This window comes from Bos grunniens, chromosome X (genome assembly GCF_055505025.1).
Source record: "Bos grunniens cultivar Pamir isolate PY7600 chromosome X, Bosgru_T2T1.0, whole genome shotgun sequence".
In the NCBI taxonomy this organism is placed as follows: domain Eukaryota; kingdom Metazoa; phylum Chordata; class Mammalia; order Artiodactyla; family Bovidae; genus Bos; species Bos grunniens.
In genome coordinates, this window is record NC_141194.1 from 45812952 (window position 1) to 45834818 (window position 21867).

A 21867-nucleotide genomic window follows, 5' to 3' on the forward strand; every position below is an offset into this window, starting at 1 on the left:
GGAATTAAAAAAAAAAAAAGAGTACAAAAGAACTTATTTATAAAACAGAGGTAGAGACATGGATGTAGAAAAACAAACTTATGGTTACCAGAGGATAAGGCAGGGATGGATAAATTGGGAGATTGAGATTGACATATATACTACTATATATAAAAGAGATAACTAATAACCTGCTGCATAGCACAGGGAACTCCACATAATACTCTGTTATGGCCTATATGGGAAAAAATCTTAAAAATAAAAGAGTATATGTATAACTGACTCACTTTCTGTACTAATACAACATCATAAATCAACTACATTCCAATAAAAAATTAAAAACATTTTAAAATATGAAATGAGAGGCTCTGATTTCTAATAGAGAGCAGCCTGGCTTAAATTTAAGATGAGCCTTGGGCCAGGATATTTTCACCTCAGAAAGCTCCCTACTCAACTGATACAGGTAGAGATCAAAAGCAAATTGCCTCTTAATTTAGAATCTGGCTGTATAAAGGACAGAAGGGCACAGCTTCTTTGCTGAATGGCTTCTTCACACAACCTTGCATCATCTTCCTATTGGTACTCACTGGCTGGTGCCTCACAGAAACAGCCTTACCACATCCTGGGGATGGAGTGTTACCTATTAATATGTCAGTGGTTCCTCCACTCTCTAGTCAACAACCGTAATGTGAAGCCAAATCCTTCTTTCTCCAGCAGAAAGTCCCATCAAACCAATGTGATATACCATTCTGACTGAATGCAGACAGGTAAACACAGGTGATCTTGGTTACAGAATCATGGAATAAGCTCAAACTGGTGCAGATATGGCCATCAGAAACCACCAAGTCCAACTTCTTGCATTTTTAGTTGAGACACTGAGGCCAAGAAGAGGTACCTCCCTGACATTCCCAGAGAATCAGCATCAGAGTTGACCCTTAAATTCAGATCTCTGACTTTACAGCCCAATGCTCCTGCTACCTTCACTATGTTCTTCTTGCATGGTAATCTGTCAAGTGTTTCATCTCTCTATCTCCAAGGAGCCCTATCATTCCCTATTCCTCCAAAGAGAGTGCCCCCTGTTCAACACACAGAAACTGATCTTTGATATTCCTACACAGCATATTTCCAATAGAGAAGGATCACCCAACCTCAAAGGCTAGAGAAGTTTCTCCCCAAAGCTCCCTATTCATACTCCTCTCCTGCCCTCTTAGCATCATTCACCTACTCTTTTGACTCCTTTAAGGCAAAAAACTCAACAAAAGTTACATTGCAGCTCAGATCTCACTGGATCTGAATTCTAATCCTAGTCAAGCAAAGGTTAAGTTAGTCCAGTCTACCATACTCAGGGAGTACCGTTCTTGATGAGGGAGTCTAGTCTCTTGCTTAAGGCTCGGGCCTACTTTTGCTTTGTTCCTGTCCTATTGTACAAGAGAAAAATGTCTCTAAAAAGGCAATGGTACCTATTTGTATTTAGGCCGCGAAACATCAGACTCCCTTGCTGGTTGGATCTCTAAAACGAATGATACAGACAAGGCCTGAGCCCTCAGGCCCTTTATTCTGTGGCTCACATCCTAGAGATTGGCAACCAGCCTTTATGTCCTCCCTGAGTTAACCTGAGGGACCAAACCCATTCTGGGAACAATTAAAGCAAAAAAAAAAAAAAGGTCAATTCTCTCACTCAACACTAAGGCATTCCCAAATCAAGGTTCTTCAAAGAAAACTCACTTCTGAAAACCAAAAAAAAAGAGACCCATGGGTATCTAAGTATGATTTTTCTGGTGACCTTCTAATAAGCAGGACAAAGTTCCTGGGAGGAGGCCTCTCAAGATGCCAGATAACTTCAGCCCTTGTCTACCTGGCTCAAGGAGGCAGCTTTGCTAAGTGCTAGACAGTCACTTTTGTTCAAGGATTAGTAAATACTGGTGAGCAGATGGTAACAGCAGTAATAATAAGAAGAAAAAGGTAAGAGGCTTACCTTGATTCATAATGACATCTATAATGACAAAAAAGAAACATATATAAACAGAAATATATATGTACAATTATCATGATTTTACAAAATTGTGTACTTCCCAAAGAGCCTCAGAAACAGATTTCATCCCCAAGCATTCAGTCAGTCATGATCTTCCTCTCCAAAAATCATCAAGACCACCAAAACAATGTAGACATGGTATTAGGGAGGCCCAGTCTTATCCCTAAATGAACCTAGGGGTTAGCTACACAAAGAAAAACAGGCCCTAGGCTTCAGATCATAGTCTTAAAACTAAGGCAGCCAATCAAATTTCCAACTAATGTTATGGATGAAACAACAGAGCCTTGGAAGGAAAGCCCCACCATGAAGGGAATGAGTCACAGTGTCTTCTACTGTTGCAAGCTCTTAAATATCATCTGCTTCATGCAAATAGCAATGTTTCAAGAAACTGGCTTAGATTACAATGTAAGGGCTAACAGCTTTAATCAACGAAGTAGCTTAGGCTTATCTGACACATGCTAGCCAGGTTCTCAAAAGTCCAAGATGAGTTAGTTATAATCGTGCCTGGAGACTGGGACACAGATTATATGTCCTTCATGGTTATTTTCAATTTGGGGATTCTAAGTGAGACCTTAGAATGAGACCAAAGTAATGTCTCTAAAAAGCAGACACATTACTTTGCCAACAAAGGTCTGTCTAGTCAAAGCTATGGCTTTTCCAGTAGTCATGTATGGATGTGAGAGTTGGACTATAAAGAAAGCTGAGCACTGAAGAATTGATGCTTTTGAACTGTGGTGTTGGAGAAGACTCTTGAGAGTCCCTTGGACTGCAAGGAGATCCAACCAGTCCATCCTAAAGAAAATCAGTCTTGAATATTCATTGGAAGGACTGATGCTGAAGCTGAAAGTCCAATACTTTAGCCACCTGATGCGAAGAACTGACTCATTGCAAAAGACCCTGATGCTGGGAAAGATTGAAGGCAGGAGGAGAAGGCGACAACAAAGCATGAGATGGTTGGATGGAATCACTGACTCGATGGACATGAGTTTGAGCAAGCTCCAGGAGTTGGTGGTGGACAGGGAAGCCTGGTGTGCTGCAGTCCATGGAGTCACAAACAGTTGGACACGACTAAGCGACTGAACTGAAGTGAGACCTACAGGGTGACCTACTTTAATATGGAGGAAATCATCTTATCTCTGAGCTGGATGACTTCATATTAAAAAAAAAAAAAATCCCCTCCAATTAGCCAAAAGATGAAGTGGATAATGTTATCCGAAGTGTGTATATAACATTTGAATCAGTTCTAATGAAGTGGATGAAACTGGAGCCTATTATACAGAGTGAAGTAAGCCAGAAGGAAAAACACCAATACAGTACACTAACGCATATATATGGGAATTTAGAAAGATGGTAACAATAACCCGGTGTATGAGACAGCAAAAGAGACACTGATGTATAGAACAGTCTTATGGACTCTGGGAGAGGGAGAGGGTGGGAAGATTTGGGAGAATGGCATTGAAACATGTAAAATATCATGTATGAAACGAGATGCCAGTCCAGGTTCGATGCACGATACTGGATGCTTGGGGCTAGTGCACTGGGATGACCCAGAGGGATGGTATGGGGAGGGAGGAGGGTTCAGGATGGGGAACACATGTATACCTGTGGCGGATTCATTTTGATATTTGGCAAAACTAATACAATTATGTAAAGTTTAAAAATAAAATAAAATTAAAAAAAAAACAAAGTGTGTATATAATGAGAAGCAATTAAGGTGGATCATGTGAATGCAAATGACTGCTAATAATGCTATTTGAAAGTTTAGTATGAAGAAGAGAAATTTCTGTAATCCAGGAAGAAAGGCCCTCCCTGCTTATGCCATCCTTAATTCACAGATCTTATAATAAATCACCTCCAGCATCACAAACAAGAGTTTCTACATAGATGGTTAAGACTATAGGTCTTTGTCCACCTGAAACTTGAATGGGTAAACAAGAGCATGTTTGAACTCATCTCAAGAAATCAAAACACTGTTGCCATTAGCCTAAAATGGGAAGTAGGTCCTCAAGCATTAACAGTCGTGTTAGCAGCCCATGTATACCCTTTCCTGACTGTTCTGTAGCCCAGAATGCACAGGATTAAGATTCAGGAGAGGGGAACATCACTAAAAGTGGTAGATTGGGATGTACAAATAATAAGTCCCTCTACTGAATCACCCTTTAGCTGACTAAGACCAACAGAACCAACTTTTTCAGAATTCTGGAATCTAATCCAAAACTTACAACAAGCAGGGAACTCTTTTTAAAAAATTTTATCAAGGTATAGTTGATTTACAATGTTGTGTTAGTTTCAGGTGTACATCAATGTGAATCAGTTATACATATACATGTATTCACTCTTCTTTTTAGATTCTTTTCCCATATAGGCCATTACAGAGTATTGAGTATAATTCCCTGTGCTATACAGTAGGCCCTTATTAGTTATTTGTTTTATATATAATAGTGTGTATATGTCAATCCCAATCTTCCAGTTTATCCCTCTTGATGCAGAAAAGGGTGGCTAAAATTTGATAAGAGAATTTTGAAGCAGTGTGCTAATTTGTCTACCATTTCTGATTCCCCAGCAGCTGAGAGAAAGGTGGCCCATATTCCTCCTGCAGCTTGCTGGTGCCAAGGGGCTAATGACCTTGTTCTTAAAATACTGTGGCTGTGTGTTTTGACCTTTTTGATCCTAAGGGTCAGGCATAGAGACTGACCTTTGTCTTATACCCCTACACAAGGTTAAATTGGCTTTAGAGGTCATGACTCCCTTTGTCGCAAGACTTAAAGACTTACACTTCCCATGTCCATCTGGGGCAAAGGATGGCAGAAGGGGCAAACAGCAAATGGATCCAATGCCACAGAAAGAAAGAGACTGAGGAAAAAATTTCTTGGGAGAATAAAGCCTCAGAAGGGCCACTGTGCACACCGAGGAAGTCAGAGTGCAACACACATGCCCTGAACCAGATGCGTGCTCAGTAAACACCTGAGTAGATGGTAGGCTTGCACTTCTGGAGGGTCTGTAGGTTCCATGCAATCGGGAATGTAGGAAAAGAAAAGTAAGGCAGAGATGTGGGCAGCCTGGATTAGTGTTGAAGGAATGCCCCAAATCTTAGCCAAGTTGCAAAGACCTGGTCAGTAATTTGTTTATTTTGGCTTCAGGTATTTAAAAGCAATCTCTGTCAGTTTACTGGCTGACTAATGAAATAATGGAATGGAGACTTGCATGATTACACATGGCAAGGAATGTAGTCTTTGCAGAAAAAAAAGTTTGGAAAAGTCACTAAATAAGTAGGCAATTGTATCCCTCAACAAACAACAGCAACAAACTCTGAGGAAGGAAGAGAATCTAATTTCCAGAGTTATCAAACTATAATATTCAAACTGCCCAGTTTTCAACAAAAAAAATTACAAGGCATACAAAGAAACAGGAAATTATGGCCCATACACAGGAAAACAATAGACAGAAACCATACCTGAGGAATTCCATATGTTGTACTTACTAGACAAAGACTTAATATCACCTGTCTTAAGTAAGAGTCAGCAAGCCTGAGTTCAAGTCCTGTCTTTGTCACTAATTCCCTACATGAGTAAGAAAGTCACTTCCATTCTCTGAGTCTATGTTTCTTTGGGATTTATAAAATGAGGAAACTAGGATGACCAGTGGTCACAAGCTGGGAATGACATTTCAATTTAGCCTACTGATATGTTCAGTTTATTCTTCACAGTGTTTCTTTTAAAATGTTAATTATTGGTCAACATTTTTAAAACATGAAGATTTTTACATGAAATCCAATTCTTGGCTTTTCTTGAAAAATCTGGAAGATCTGAGCTTGCTGGACTTTCATACTTGCTATACTCTATTCTACCAATGCAGAGAAGGCAATGGCACCCACTCCATTACTCTTGCCTGGAAAATCCCATGGACAGAGGAGCCTGGTAGGCTGCAGTCCATGGGGTTGCTAAAAGTCGGACACGACTGAGCGACTTCACTTTCACTTTTCACTTTCCTGCATTGAGAAGGAAATGGCAACCCACTCCAGTGTTCTTGCCTGGAGAATCCCAGGGACAGAGGAGCCTGGTTGGGCTGCTGTCTATGGGGTCGCACAGAGTCGGACACGACTGAAGCAACTTAGCAGCAGCAGCAGCATTCTACCAATGAGAAGTATCCAAGTCACTTTTGCTCCCTTTAGGTAGGCCATAGATTTCCCAGGTTGACACAGGCTCCCACTTACCCTAGTACCAGGCTGCTTTACTCATGTAAGTTACCTGCCTGGCCCTGTAAACATCTAAGTCAGCTACTCCTGGCTAAGATGGGTCTTTACAGCTCTAAATCTACTGTGAGTCCAGGGTTTTATATAGGTGAAAAGTTTTCCCAAGTGCAATGAAAAAAGAGACACTATATAATCAAAAGCCAAGTAATATTCTGGGGGCAATGGGCTTTCCTATAAATGGGAGAGGTTTACTTTCTGTGACATCTGATCTGCACAACCCTAAGGAATGATGGTAATGATCTGATTAGCTCATCCTTTCATCTTCTGCCAGAAGGCCAAAAACCAGGGAGATCTAGAATTTTAAGAAACAAGGAAAATATATGCTGATGGCTTCTGAGTAGGCTCTTTACACTCTGAACAAACCCATGCCTTGTCTCTCAGGCCTCAGCTACCACTAATAGCAGGTTATTACGTATTCTGTACAGATCCTGCCCTCGAGTGGGCAATAAGCTGACCCCAGACCATGGCCCAAAGTCAGAACAAAGGCCAATTTTTACATGGTGATAAAAGAAATATGACTGAATGATTTGGAAATTAGGGCCCCGAATGGGATAGGAGGCCTACCACAGGAATGGGATTTTCTACTTAAGAGACACATCATATCCTGGCAGTCGGCTTTCAGCTCCCAGAGGGGACACCAGCCCAGAAAAGCAGCTGAAGATGTCAGCACTTAGATGTGAGGATTGATGTTCAGCAAGCTCTAATTCACTTAACCTGATCAATTGCTGTGGAAAAGGAAATGGCAACCCACTCGGGTATCCTTGCTGGGAAAACCCATGGACAGAGGATCCTGGCGGGATAACAGTCCATGGACACAACTGAGCATGCATGACCAATTGCTGAGAAAGTAAATCAACTCCTGCATTGCTCTTGTGAAGTCATATCCCCAGAGATATGAGAGAGACTGAGAACACACACACACACATACATCTATGTACATACAGACTAAAATTCTGAATAAAAGGAGAGGCAGATAGTTGACTGGATAGAAGGCATATAAACTCAGAAGTGTCTTGTACAGCACCCAAAATGGTATCACACTTCCTATTTACAGATATCCAGCATACCTAAGGTTACAAATTATTTTCACAAGACTTAATTATCCCCATTTTACAAGGAGGAAAATTGGGCTTCAAAAATATACAGAAAACTGTTCAAGGTGCATACTCAGAACTGAGGCAAGAATCCAGTTTCTCAGATTCCACCTAATTTAAGCCTAATTAACAGCAGGTAACGGAGAAGGCAATGGCACCCCACTCCAGTACTCTTGCCTGGAAAACCCCATGGATGGAGAAGCCTGGAAGGCTGCAGTCCATGGGGTTGCTGAGGGTTGGACACGACTGAGCGACTTCACTTTCACTTTTCACTTTCATGCATTGGAGAAGGAAATGGCAACCCACTCCACTATTCTTGCCTGGAGAATCCCAGGGACGGGGGAGCCTGGTGGGCTGCCGTCTATGGGGTCACACAGAGTCAGACATGACTGAAGTGACTTAGCAGCAGCAGCAGCAGCAGCAGCAGCAACAGCAGGTAAGTCTACCTTGGACAGAACAGCACTAAACATCCTAGGGCTGATGTTCACATAGCAATGAGACTTCCAGGTAGGAAATGGAAATGCTCCACTATGTCAGTGACCTATTTGGTCCAATGATCCACAAAGGTGTCCAGTTGCGATAGAGTTAGGAGGAAAGTCTTTTCTTTGCCATTATACTTTTATGTTATATGTCAAATACCCTAAGGACAGTATTCTCAAGGAGTCACTGAATCTCAGCTCAGGATGAGACTGGATAAACAAGGCAACAATACTACAACATAGAGGTACGTCATCTCAGGAAATCAACATCTACCTATATCAGTACTAATGAAGATTCAATAGTTGAGTGTTATTAATCTATATGTCCTACCTAGACATGTCAGAGCTTGAATAGATTCTAGAGAATGCTTCAGAGATGAAGGAGGAACTAAAAACCTATGCTGCTGCTGCTAAGTCATTTCAGTCGTGTCCAGCTCTGTGCGACTCCATAGACAGCAGCCCACCAGGCTCCACCCCCTGGGATTCTCCAGGCAGGAATAGTGGAGTGGGTTGCCATTTCCTTCTCCAATGCATGAAAGTGAAAAGTGAAAGTGAAGTTGCTCAGTCGTGTCTGACTCTCAGCGACCCCATGGACTGCAGCCTTCCAGGCTTCTCCGTCCATGGGATTTTCCAGGCAAGAGTACTGGAGTGGGGTGCCATTGCCTTCTCTGGAAAACCCATGATGATACGTCGAATGTTTGGAAAAGCAAAGATTACAACTCAGGTCTCTCATTTTCTAATATAGTTAGCACTGCCTCCACAGTACAATTCTAACCTCAACCAAAATCAATGTAGAAGAATGTTGTTAGCAATTCTACTTTTAAATACGTACTAGAAAAGAGCCTGGGCTTCCCTGGTGGCTCAGTAGTAAGGAATCGACCTGCCAATTCAGGAGATGTGGGTTAGATCTCTGGGTTGGGAAGATCCCCTGGAGAGGGAAATGGCAACCCACTCCAGTATTCTTGCCTAGGGAATACTATGGACAGAGGAGCCTGGCAGGCTACACTCCATGGGGTCACAATAGAGACGGACACAACTTAATGAGTGAGCAAACAAACAACAACAAGAAAAGAGCCTACATAACCTCTGCCCTTCAATTCCTTGAGTAACACAATCTTACCAGAATGTAAACCTATACATAAATGCTCATTTATGAGAACTGAAAGGTCTAACTTGGCATCAATTTTCACATCATTCACACAACAGTTTAACCCGATTTCCTTTTACTGGTGACACCACAACTGCTAGCTGCTAAAGTTCCATTGTATTCCCCTTTAGAGATCAGAAGTCCATTTACTTATCACTTAAAAAGGTTTGCAATGATCAAAAACTCATTACAAATACAATCTGAGGCAACATCTTAGTTTCTCAAAGAATAAACACTGGTATAATAGAATATTGGAGTTCTAACTTATGATTTAGGCTTTTTCATTAATGCTCCTGGTCTGCTGTCATGGTTCTCAGTCTAGATTGGTGCTATTTGATACAGTAGCAATTAGCCACATGTGGCTAATAGGCACTTGAAATGTGACCAGTGTGAAGTGAGATGTGTATAGAATACACATCAGATTTCAAAAACTTAGTAAAATATTTAAAAATGTATAGTGATAATATTATACCATAATATTTTATATATATTGGGTTAACTAAAATACATTAAATTACTTTCACCAATATCTTCCTAACTTGTTTTAGTGTGGCTAATAGAAAATTTTATAGTTGTGGCTTGCATTTGTGGCTCACATTATATTTCTATTGGACTATACTGGCCTAAGCCAAATCGTTCTCAATATCAAAGATTCTGATTTAACCAGCCTAGAGCTGGGATTTTAGTGTTTGTGTCTTTTAAAGCTACCGAAGTGAATTATTTCATTGTGCAGCCAAGATTGAGGACCACTAGGCTAGACTCTCGGAGAAGGCAATGGCACCCCACTCCAGTACTCTTGCCTGGAAAATCCCATGGATGGAGGAGCCCGGTAGGCTAAAGTCCATGGGGTCGCTCAGAGTCAGACAGGACTGAGCGACTTCACTTTCACTTTTCACCTTCATGCATTGGAGAAGGAGATGGCAACCCACTCCAGTATTCTTGCCTGGAGAATCCCAGGGACAGGGGAGCCTGGTGGGCTGCTGTCTATGGGGTCGCACAAAGTTGGACATGACTGAAGCAACTTAGCAGCAGCAGCAACAGCAGGCTAGACTCTATACTGTGCATGTCTGGCCTAGCCAGGGGTCCCCTCAAAGGTCAGCTTCAGCCCACCCATGTGGCTACTGAAGCTATGTGCTTGGAGAAACACCCCTCTTGGTCTTGGATGTATGAACATCAACGTCAGTTCATTGATATTCTAAAGCTTGGTTCTGTTATTTGTCTCCTAGTCTTTCTGCTTTTCCCAGTATTTTATCCCACCCCTTGAATTACAGTTTATTATAAAAATGACATTTCATTGAAGATGAAATACATGCAGATTTGGGTGATTTTCACTGAGTGCAATTTAATCCTTTTTTTAAAGAGGGGGCTGTCAGCCCAAGGCACACAAGCTGTCTGTATACAGGGTCTCATGCTAGTTACAAAGGCCCATGGTTATTGTTGTGCTCTTTCTAACTACCCCTGGGACCAATTCATTAACCAAAAAGCTGAGTTGGGACACATGGTCTGTGGAGACTCTGATGGAAGACACCATATATATTAGAGGGAAAAGGACTGGATATTTCATTAAGAAATTCTCAGTACAGAGGGGTTGAGAGGCCATTTTGTCTACCTCTTTGCTTCTGAGCAGTGTTCTCACCTAAATTATTGTAACCAGATAACAGTGCTTCCTACATTTGCAACTCCCCTAAGAAGGAGGCTTCTTTCAATCATTATGGTCAGCCTTGATACATAGACCTTCTTAGAGCTATTAATAATAAGGGGGTGGTGGTGAGGATGATAAAGCAAGTTACCATGTGCTAAGTACCCACTATGTGCCAGACACTTTACTCACACAGTAATCTCATTTAATCATCATAAAATTTCTGCTATTCCTATTTTTCAGATGAGGAAATAAGGCTCAGGAAAGATAAAAGTCTTGCCAAAAGCCATAGAGGCAGGAAGTAGTAAAAATGAGACTACATCTTCATCTTGGATTATCTGATTCCAAATGCCCTGCTCCTTTCCTCATGTCACACTTCTATCCTTCATATCCTGAGGCCCTTCATTCTCCAAGGACCCAAGCCACTCTGATATTTTGTTTGAGGTCAGGACTTCACCCTCATCTTACAAAAGAAACTAACAAAAGGTGATAGTAAGGATAGCTATAAGACACCCTGATGTGGCTTTGGTACTTGTATTGCCACGAATCTGTTTTAATATATATTATTTTATTCACTGTGATAAACCCTAGCATGAAATAATTGTCAACAGCATTTTGCATATGGGGAAAATCAGAGCTCATGACTGCCAAACAGCTAATTCTAGCTCATAACACCAAGGAAGGCCACAAGCTGGAACACCAGGTCAGTGTTCTTCCCCCATTAGCATCCTGCTAATGGATAACACAGAGGAAGAAGAGACTGCTAAGGATCCCCTTCTCAAGAACCCCTTCTTTTAAGGGCCAGGTTCTTCATGGCATAATGTCAAAAGGGCCAAGGCCTTGGCAGCCTTATCAAGCTGCCTGCTTCCCACCCTTGGCACATCTTAGTTCCCAACCACCTTGCAAAAAGCAATATTTGCAGTTAGTAACTCTAGCCCTTGAGAGGGTAGGGAGCCCAGATTCTTACATTAACAGCTGTAGACAATCATGAGACAACACGCAGGGGTGTTCACACTTCCCTAAATGAGAGAAAAGAGGCAAAGGAAGCAGAGAGGAGTGGGGAGGGCAGAAAGAGGGTGGGAAGAGAGCTATATAAAGACAGGATAAAAAAAGAAGAGGCAAGTAAAAGAAAGAAAGCAAAAAAGAGAGGTAAGAAAGGTAAAATTTCACAGCAATATAGAGTTGAAAAGGTCTTCAAAACCATCAAGGCCAAAAGGGAAGTAATTTGTGCAAAGTCACAATGGGTAGAAGGTGGGAGGCAGGAGATGGGAATTGTTATAAAAACAAGAAAAAAACCTCAACATTAGAAGGGCAAAGATTAAAGAAAGCCCAAGTCCCGGGTAGGAGACCAAAAACATGGAGGAAAAATGTGAGGAGCCACAAGAAGGGGAATGAGAAGGAGAAAAGGGACTGGTGAGGGGGAAGCCAGGGGCAAGTAGCCAAGGAGAAAGGAGAGGAGAGTGAAAGCTGACACTCACCCTCACAAAGCTGGCAGGAAACCATCCCTCCTCATCGTCGATCTGGCCCCACCACCAATCCTTGTTGGAAGCATCCAAGACTTTGATGACGTCGCCAGCCTTAAATGCCAACTCCCGGTTGGCCATGGTGACGTGATCCCATACTGCCTCAGCACTAACGATGGAATCTCCAGTGATCAGCTTAGGAGACAAAATAAGAATGTGTTCAGTCCACACATCTAGCTACCTTACTTCCCCCGCTCCCCGAAGCTCTACTACTTATGGAAAAACTCACATATTAGCAGTGAAGGGTGGGGTTGATGGAGATGACACTGGGAGAGCAAGCTCTACTGGACCACAAGACAATACTATCAACTCTCCATTAGCCAGTGGGTAGAATGACCCAGAATGTGTATATGGACTATGCAGGCCTCAAACTTTTATCCCTACTCATGAGCTCCTCCCCTAGAAAAGAAAAAGCTCCAGTCCATCTGTCCTTGATGCTTCAAGGCAGCTCTGGATCTGGAACAAGTGGAGAGTCTGAAACCAATTGTTAAAATGAGGCTCAAACATATTTGCTCTAAACTCTCTGTTCTCCCCATTTCCTCTTCTTCCTTTCAACTGTCTAATTGAGAGTTGGTGATACATTATTTAACTCTACTGTACCTCACCCTCATGAGTTACAGACCATGGCATTCCTCACATATAATGGACCCCAGTCCTGCAGCCTCCTGTTCTCACCCACACATGATGTTATCCAGAGAATTCATGTGTTCATAGGTATGAAAGAATCTGGCATTCTGTGATGCCTTGCTCCCAGGAAACTTGACCTTGTCACAGATTCATTCAGTGATTTATACAATGACCCTGTGAGATACATAGGGAATGTAGGTTGACGTCTGCATTTGCTAGATGTCAAAACTGAGCCACAAGGAGATTAAAGGGTAAGCTCAGATCACCCAGCAAGGTAGGGGCTATGTACCTTGGTCTTTAGACTTTATGGCCAGCAGGACTTGGCTCCACATAGTAGCAGGCAGACATCTTGCCACTTCCACATAAACACACACACACACATGTTCATGACATTTGTCTAGGCACATTAATGAGGATGGGTATGGGGGAATAGGCTGTTTCTCTCTGGCTACCATCTTGACTACTGTATTATTTGTTCTCCTTTCCTCCATAACTGGTTCCAGCCTGTATGGGTCATCAATCTTCTTGGCATTTGGAGAAACAATTTCCAGAATGAGAACATATGGCTCATCAGGCAAAGGACTTAAACATTCCCTTCCAAGAACTGAATTGCTGAACATGTCCTCTAGAAGTCATCTTTTCTATCAGTCTACTCTGATGAAGGACACCAAGGTAATTATTGGCTCCGCAAAACCAAAGTCAAAATAATTCAGACAACAGAGACAGAATATGGATCATGCATCCTCTCATACAGGTCTGCCTTCCAACACACCAGCCAGAGAATAACCCTATGGTCATGATATTAATGCATAACACATGACACACATAGGAAAAAACACACACACTGATCTTTTGACTTAGTTACGACATTCTGTTGGTTAGCTCCTGCATAAGGAATCCTTTATTGGGTTATAGCCATTGTTCTTTTGATAGAAGGCATAGAGGGAGCTCCTCAGCTTGGATGCAAGAGAGATTTCAAATAGGACCTTTTATAATACCACCTTTTGAGTACCTCATGAATTACTGTTTACAAAGTGTTTCACATCTACTGTATCACTTGATCCTTATGAATGAGCTATATTTTAAAGATGAGGAAACTGAGTCTCAAAGTGGTGAACTGGTCCTTTGGCCAATCACACATGTAATAGAGCTCAGTCTTTTGACTGCATATGCCCCCATATCTATCATGCCATACTACCAATGTCTACTAATTCAGTTCAGTTCAGTCGCTCAGTCGTGTCCGACTCTTTGCAACCCCATGAACTGCAGCATGCCAGGCCTCCCTGTCCATCACCAACTCCCGGAGTTCACTCAAACTCACATCCATCGAGTTGGTGATGCCATCCAGCCATCTCATCCTCTGTTGTCCCCTTCTCCTCCTGCCCCCAATCCCTCCCAGCATCAGAGTCTTTTCCAATGAGTCAACTCCTCACATGAGGTGGCCAAAGTATTGGAGTTTCAGCTTTAGCATCATTCCTTCCAAAGAACACCCAGGACTGATCTCCTTGCAGTCCATGGGACTCGCAAGAGTCTTCTCCAACACCACAGTTCAAAAGCATCAATTCTTCGGCACTCAGCTTTCTTCACAGTCCAACTCTCACATCCATAAATGACCACCGGAAAAACCATAGCCTTGACTAGACAGATCTTTGTTGGCAAAGTAATGTCTCTGCTTTTCAATATGCTATCTAGGTTGGTCATAACTTTCCTTCCAAGGAGTAAGCGTCTTAATTTCATGGCTGCAGTCACCATCTGCAGTGATTTTGGAGCCCAGAAAAATAAAGTCTGACACTGTTTCCACTGTTTCCCTGTCTATTTGCCATGAAGTGATGGGACCAGATGCCATGATCTTAGTTTTCTGAATGTTGAGCTTTAAGCCAACTTTTTCACTCTCCTCTTTCACTTGCATCAAGAGGCTTTTTAGTTCCTCTACACTTTCTGCCATAAGGGTGGTGTCATCTGCATATCTGAGGTTATTGATATTTACTAATTAGCTATAATTAACTCATAGAACTGCATTCACACCATAAACCAGATTGTTCCTATTCTTTAAGAACCCCGAAGAAGGAGATTTGGACAGCCACTTTCAGTCACTGGTACCCCTTCTAAATGGAGCTTCATTTAAACTTGTCTTTTTACAATTACACTAAAAGTCAATTTCTTCTTATTCTGACCACAGTGCAGGAAAAGAATTGCTGGTCACTGGCCTCAATAAAATAAGTATTTACAGAGAAGTCTCCCCTCTCCTGCCAAAAATGGGTACCAACAGGGTGTTACTAGAGCTTAACAAGTACCTACAGCCCAACTCAGAGCACCATGAGGGTTTAAAGTTTTATCACTGACTGTTTATCAAGGGTCAAAAGAGTATCTTGGCATCAATTACCAACACTCTGCTCACGAATCTAACTGTGATGCTGTTTGAATTCCCCTAGGCCCAGGTCTGGGAGAAGGCAATGGCACCCCACTCCAGTACTCTTGCCTGGAAAATCCCATGGATGGAGAAGCCTGGTAGGCTGCAATCCATGAGGTCGCTAAGAGTCGGACAAGACTGAGCGACTTCACTTTCACTTTTCACTTTCATGCATTGGAGAAGGAAATGGCAACCCACTCCAGTATTCTTGCCTGGAGAATCCCAGGGAAGGGAGAGCCTGGTGGGCTGCTGTCTATGGGGCCACAAAGAGTCAGACACAACAGAAGTGACTTAGCAGCAACAGCAGGCCCAGGTCTACTTGATTCTGCTACCTGTATGTTTTTCACAGTGCAGTCTTATTTTTAGGGAGTCCATTCTTGGCTTTCCCCAGGAGCAGTTGGCTCATTCTTGTCCCCATTTAGTCTAGTTGACATGCCTGGGCCCTCAGGTCATAAACTCCAGCTACACCCTGGAGAAAACCAATCCCTAGATAGGACCCTGTGGCCATAAACCAACTGGAAAGCCTGTTGTCAGGGCCTACTTGGAGTCAGTGACAAAGCTGGATAGCACTTCAAAGATCATCACCCTTAATACCTCATTTTATAGATTAGGTATAATATCGCAGTAGTGACTTGCCTAAGCTCAATAGATGGCCAACCTCTTTCCCATTTTCCCATCATAACACAATTGATAGAGAAGGTGGAAAAAGGATACTTGGATTTAAGACCTTGCTAAAGAAGGAATGGCAAAGATGATAATATTAGCTAATACAGAGCACTAACTATATATCAGACACTATTATAAGCACTTTATACACATCAACTCATTTAATCCTCATAGCAGCCCTATTATTATTCCTATCCTACACATGAGGAAACTGAAGCTCAGAGAAATTAAAAAATTTGCTCAAATCCATACAGCCAATAAGTACTGAAGCCATAATTCAAATGCAGGCACAGTCTGATTTTTATAGCATCTTTGCTCTTACAAACTATACTGCCTCTGAGTCTCACTTTCTTCATCTGGTAAGTGAAGATAATTCTACACTCCCACATGATTCATGAGCTGTAAGACACTGAACCAAGAATTGACAAATGTGTGTAAAGACAATGAGAAGAGGGCACTTTAGAAGGGGATGTAGTTATATAGGGCTCCTGTGTTCTCTAGTCACAAATGCAAGCAGGAATAAGGGGATATTCTTCTCTTATCCTCTGAGATGATTTAAAAGTAAGCTAAATTTGGGCTGGAAATTAGTTTCAAATCTCCCTTTTGTATATAGAATTGACTTTTAACTTGCTACAATTTTTCATAAATATGACTTTTCTCTGCTCATCCATTTTTCACTCAACACTGTACCAACAGTGAATGCCCTTCAAGCAGTATGCCAAAGTGGTTAAAGGCAAGCAAACCTAGCTTCAGTTCTGGGCTCTGCTACTTTAGAAAGTAGAAGTGACAATGGGAGGTGAGGAATACAAGAGAAGCCACATAAGTAATCCAAAATGGAACTGTCAGCATGTAATTAAGGATACCAAGAGTACACTATCACAAAAGCCATAGACAAAACTTTCAAGCTATACAACCTTCAGTTTAGTTTCTTCATATGCAAAATGGGGTTATTAATACCTGCCTCACAGGCAGAATTGTAGAGAAAGTGAACTGAGTGCTAGATGTATAATGTCTAGTACTGTGTCTGGTATACTCTGGCCTAGTGCAAGACTTCAGAGGAAGGAAGGCTCATGTGTGGGCTCTAAAACAGTTTTGTGGTGCACTGAAGTAGGCCTTAAAGAATAGGTACTATTGTAATGGATAGAGAAGGAAACAGAAAAGGCATGGGAGGCAGACTACAGTCTCAAAGGTAAAGAGTATGGGAAATTTGATGGTAAACATAGTGAAGTTTGGAAAGGGCTGGGAAGATTGGGATGGAAAGACAGCTAGAAAGGTTGATTGGAGTCTTGTTTGAAGGCTTTAAATTTCATTTGAGGAAAAGGAGATCAAAGTTGATTTGGTAGAGGGAGTTCAATCCTAAATATGATCATTAAAGCATAAGGATAAGTAATGAGGAAATGTTGGTTTGGGAGTGGCATAAAAGATAATGTTTTCTCTAATGTGCTGAATGCTGGTGGCCAGCAGGACATGCAAGTAGATTTGAAGTTCAAGAGAGAGCAAGGGAGATAGTTATATAGGTTTGAGAGCCAATGATCCAGAAGAAATTATAGAAACCAAGGAAGTTTGCCCTGGAAGAAAGTGCTAAGAAAGAAGACCAGAAATCTAGGAAAACAGCAATAATGGGAGGTGAAGAAGAGAAGAGGAGCCAGAGAAACAAATGAAAATGGAGTTGTCAGCACATAGTTAGGATACCCAGGGGTTCAATCTCACAAAAACCAAGGATAAGTGTTTTCAGCAGCAGGAACTGATCAAATTATCAAATAAAACAGAACTACCTATGAGAGGAAAAAAAAATCAAGAAAAGTCTATTTGGGAGTGGCTGTATCAAGGCTTAAATTCTTCATTTCTTGTTTATAACTGTTTTATGACCCCCACCAAAATCCCTAATTTCCCAATGGTCACAACTTCTTCATCTTGCGATCCCGTCATCCCCAAAAGCCAGGAGATGGTATTGGGTTACTCCAGCAAGGTGCCCAAATTGCACCTGGCCTTGGGACACTGTTGATGTGACTTCTAATAAAATACTTCCCAATCCTCAGGGCATTTCAAGTACAGGACCAAATATAGGTTGGTTCTTGCTCAGACTTACCACTGAGTGGGGCACATGGTGTTCTGCATTCCCAAACCAAAGACACTTTTGGACATGAATAAAAAGATGAAGAGGGAGAAGAGTCATAATTCTTAAAGGAATAATATCCAATTCCTTTTTAATCTAGATTTCCCAGCAATTCTAATTTCAAATATTCTATTCCATTGTCCTACAAATAATCTGTTATCTGACCCATGTGTCCTGACTTCTTACCTGAAAATATGATCACTATTCATTGTAGGCATTGGGAGTTTGATCTCTCAGGCTGGTTTCTGATCAACAATGAGGCATGTGCCTATAGCTAACTTGGAGTGGCCAGTGAGCCCTTTTAGGAGGAAGGAAAGAAGGCAAGGAAGAGGGAGGAAGAAAGAAAAACAGAGAGAAAGAGAAGCACTTGTTGAAAACATGTGCCAGGCATTGGGTAAGGGGATTTCTTTTGTGATCTTAGTCTCTATAGGTCTCCAAGGTAAGCATTAATATACTCATTTTTACTGAATATAACCTGTGAGGTTACCAAATAGCCCACAGTCACCAAGTTAGTAGGTGGTCGAGCAGATATGAATGTCTAGCTGACCTTATTGTATAGCTTTGCTTTTATGAATCCCCAACACTACCTATCAAGAAGGCACGGTGAGAGGGCTCCCAGCTGGTTTCTCTCTCCAGGGAGACCAGTCCACCCTGTGAATGATCTAAATCAGTAGTTCTCAATCCCCTGGAAGGCTTGTTAAAATACAGATTGCTAGGTCCCATGAGTCTCTTATTCAGTACTCTGAAGTGAGGCTTGAGAACTTGCATTTCAAACAAGTTCCCAGGGGATGCCTGCTGGTTCAGGGACCACACTTGGTGAACCACAGACCTAGAGGGTCTTTCTAGTCTAGACTTTACCCCTGCCTTTCCTGATGCCTCATTCTCCTAAGGATCCCCATGGCACCCCACTCCTTGCTTGGTAACAATGTACTGCTTATTGGTTGGTATGTCTGAGAATGAATGAGTATTTTGGGTCACATAGGGAGCATTCTCAATGCCAGGCCTTGCAAACACAGAAATAAAACCCTCACCCAGTTTTTTTGTCTTCCTTCTTTCTTGCACCTCTTGTCTTCCTCTTCACATTCTTGACCTCTAGCTGAACAGAACCACCCCCAAAATAGTTATTTAATTAGCCTGGGTGGCTGCCAGAAATACTAGAGTTTTAATGGCAAGGATCAGCAGAGGGAAGGATTAAAAAACTGTTGTTCAGAATAGTATATGTCCTATTGCCATGAAAAGTAGCTGAGCCTGGCTTTCCTTCTGAGAAGCTTCACAAGGGGATAAGAAGCGGCCTGAAGGATTTTGCCTTTCTATAAGGTTTTTTTTTCAGTTGATACTTGCCCCCATTCTCTCAAAAGCTCCCCTCCCTCAACAGCTGCTGCTGATCCTGCTAAGTCGCTTCAGTTGTGTACAACTCTGTGTGACTCCATAGATGGCAGCCCACCAGGCTCCCCCGTCCCTGGGATTCTCCAAGCAAGAGTACTGGAGTGCCCTAAACAGCTAGGCATGGACAAAAGAAAATCCTTTTCTTTGTTCCATTTGGCTGATTGATGTTAGTTGCTCAGTCATGTCCAACTCTTCATGACCCTATGGACTGTAACCCTGCAGGCTCCTCTATCCATGGGATTCTCTAAGCAAGAACACTGGAGTGGGTAGCCATTCCCTTCTCCAGTGGATCTTCCCGACCCATGGATTGAACCTGGGTCTCCTACATTGCTGGCAGATTCTTTACTATCTGAACCACTAGGGAAGCCCTTGTTTCCTTTACACACATCCAAAATAGGCTGGGATTTTATTCTCTCCTGAATAAACCAGAGATCTTTTGCATATGGCCTTGTAAACAGACTCTTATCTTGCCCAAATTGTTCAAGGACAAGACTCTTACCCATTTCTGGGTTACAAAGGTGTAACTCAGACTGTTTCAACAATAGTGGGGAGGTATCAAAAGACTAGCTATTAGAAGAAGCTCTACCAGTAAGTCACTGAATCATCTTGGATGGGTCCCTTTACCTGTCTCAGTTTTTTTATCTGTCAAGTTACAGACTTGAATCAAACAGCCCTTTCCAGTTCTGGCTTTCTACTAAGGGTAACACTTGAGCTTTGCAAAGGTCAGGAATTTCATTATTGTAGATTATTTCTTCTCACTGATCTTTGCACTTGATAGTAAATAAGTAAGTGTTAGTTGCTCAGTCGTGCCCGACTCTTTGCGACCCAATGGACTGCAGCCCACCAGGCTCCTTTGTCCATGAGATTTTCTAGGCAAGGATACTAGAGTGGGTTGCCATTTCCTTCTCCAGGGGATCCTCCCAACCCAGGGATCGAACCCAGGTCTCCTGCGCTGCAGGCAGATTCTTTACCGACTGAGGTACAAGGGAAGTTTTGCACTTGATAGGATTTTTTTATTGCTCTCTACTCAAGAAAATGAGAACTTGACACTGGCTAGTCCCTTCCTGAATATAACTCACTCAGGCATTGTTAGTGACACATTAAAGGACAAGCCAGTCAGACTGACTGGGAAAACTGAGGAATGGGTTTTCTACTTTAGCCCTTGACTGCTCTATTCAAAAGTCAGTGTGGGGCTGTGGGGCAGTGGGGTGGGGGCGGACTTTCTTAGTGGTCCAGTGGTTAAGACTCTGCCTTCCAATGCAGGGAACTTGGGTTCAGTCCTTGGTGGAGGAATATGCCATGGGGCAACTAAGCCCCATGGCAACAAGAGAAACCCACACACCACAAATAGAGAAGCCCTTGCACCACACCTAGAGAAAGCTCACGCACCATAATGAAGACCCAGTGCAGCCAAAAATAAATTTTAAAAAATGTCCGTGGCAGGGAAAGCTTCCCTGGTGGCTCAGTGGTAAAGAATTTGCATGCCAATGCAGCAGCATGGGTTTGATCCCTGATCTGGGAAGATCCCACATGCTGTGGGACAACTAACACAACACACAATACTGAGCCTGTGCTCTAGAGCCCATGAAGCACAACTACTGAGCCCACGTGCCACAGCTACTGAAGCCCATGTGCCTAGAGCTCGTGCTCTGCAACAAGAAAAGCCACTGCAGTGAGAAGTCTGCAGTGAGAGAGTAGCTCTAGCTTGCCACAACTAAAGGCCCATGCACAGCAACAAAGACCCAACAGAGCCAAAAATAAATAAAAGTCAGTAAGGACCTTTGCTCTTTGTTCTAGCCACATAGCTCCTCAGATAAATCATCTTTCTCATGACATCAGCTCTTACTACCTCCAGTCCCATATTTCCAACTACCTGTTTCACATTTCCCCGGGGGCCTGCTACTGCCTCCAATAAAACATACGTAAAACTCATAACATTAAGGCCCCATTCCCCTCCATCCTTATTTTTCTCATTTCTGATAAACTTTCTGGGCCTGCTGATTTTGTTCTTCTACATATAGATATGACCCTTTATCTTCTTTTTCAATGCCTCATCTTAGGCCTGGGCCTTATCACCTCAAGTTGCCTCCTAACTGACCTTCCTATGGCTCACAGGTCTCTCTCCTCCTTAATAATGCATTTCTTAAAACTTCTTTGTTGGTGCCACTATTCATGCTCAGGAAGCCTCAAAAACTCCCTACTGTCAATCTCTCAAAGCTCTCCTTAATCTAGTCCCATCTATGGATCCAATTCTTGTCTTGAACCAACAGGGACCTTCCACTCTGGTAACACAGAGTCTCTTTCAGGTAGATGACTCCTACCTCTGTGCCTGATTCAGCCATTCCCTTGTCCATGGTTAAGTGTAGGGATACGAGATACACTTCCTCTTCCTTGCCATATGATCTTGGCCCACCTGCTCCTTAATCTTGTCCCTGACGACTCCACCCTGTATCTTCTCTCCCTTGCCTCTTTCCCTAATTTCTACCTAGGATAAGAAGAAGATATTAAATAACATAG

At 42.3% G+C, this 21867-nt stretch overlaps 2 protein-coding genes across 24 annotated transcripts in view; both read right to left on the reverse strand.

Annotated features, from left to right (window-relative positions):
* Positions 1-21867, reverse strand: part of ARHGEF9 (Cdc42 guanine nucleotide exchange factor 9) — a 555038-nt gene that overhangs the window by 147863 nt on the left and 385308 nt on the right. For 15 of the 23 annotated variants that reach the window (XM_086390082.1, XM_086390069.1, XM_086390074.1 and 12 more), the window contains one exon: positions 12101-12280. The exons of 4 other annotated variants lie outside the window; for them this stretch is intronic. In XM_086390082.1, the coding sequence (XP_086246208.1) occupies positions 12101-12280 (180 nt within the window). Of the gene's footprint in view, positions 1-12100; positions 12281-21671; positions 21831-21867 lie in introns of those variants that run through there. 4 more of the 23 variants (XR_015159918.1, XR_015159917.1, XM_086390084.1 and 1 more) reach the window with 3 other exon arrangements.
* The window catches only part of LOC147340255 (uncharacterized), a 129974-nt gene that overhangs the window by 85815 nt on the left and 22292 nt on the right, over positions 1-21867 (reverse strand). Inside the window, exon 2 of the mRNA XM_086390094.1 lies at positions 12101-12280. The gene's annotated coding sequence lies outside the window, so the exon portion shown is untranslated. The remainder of the gene's footprint in view (positions 1-12100; positions 12281-21867) is intronic.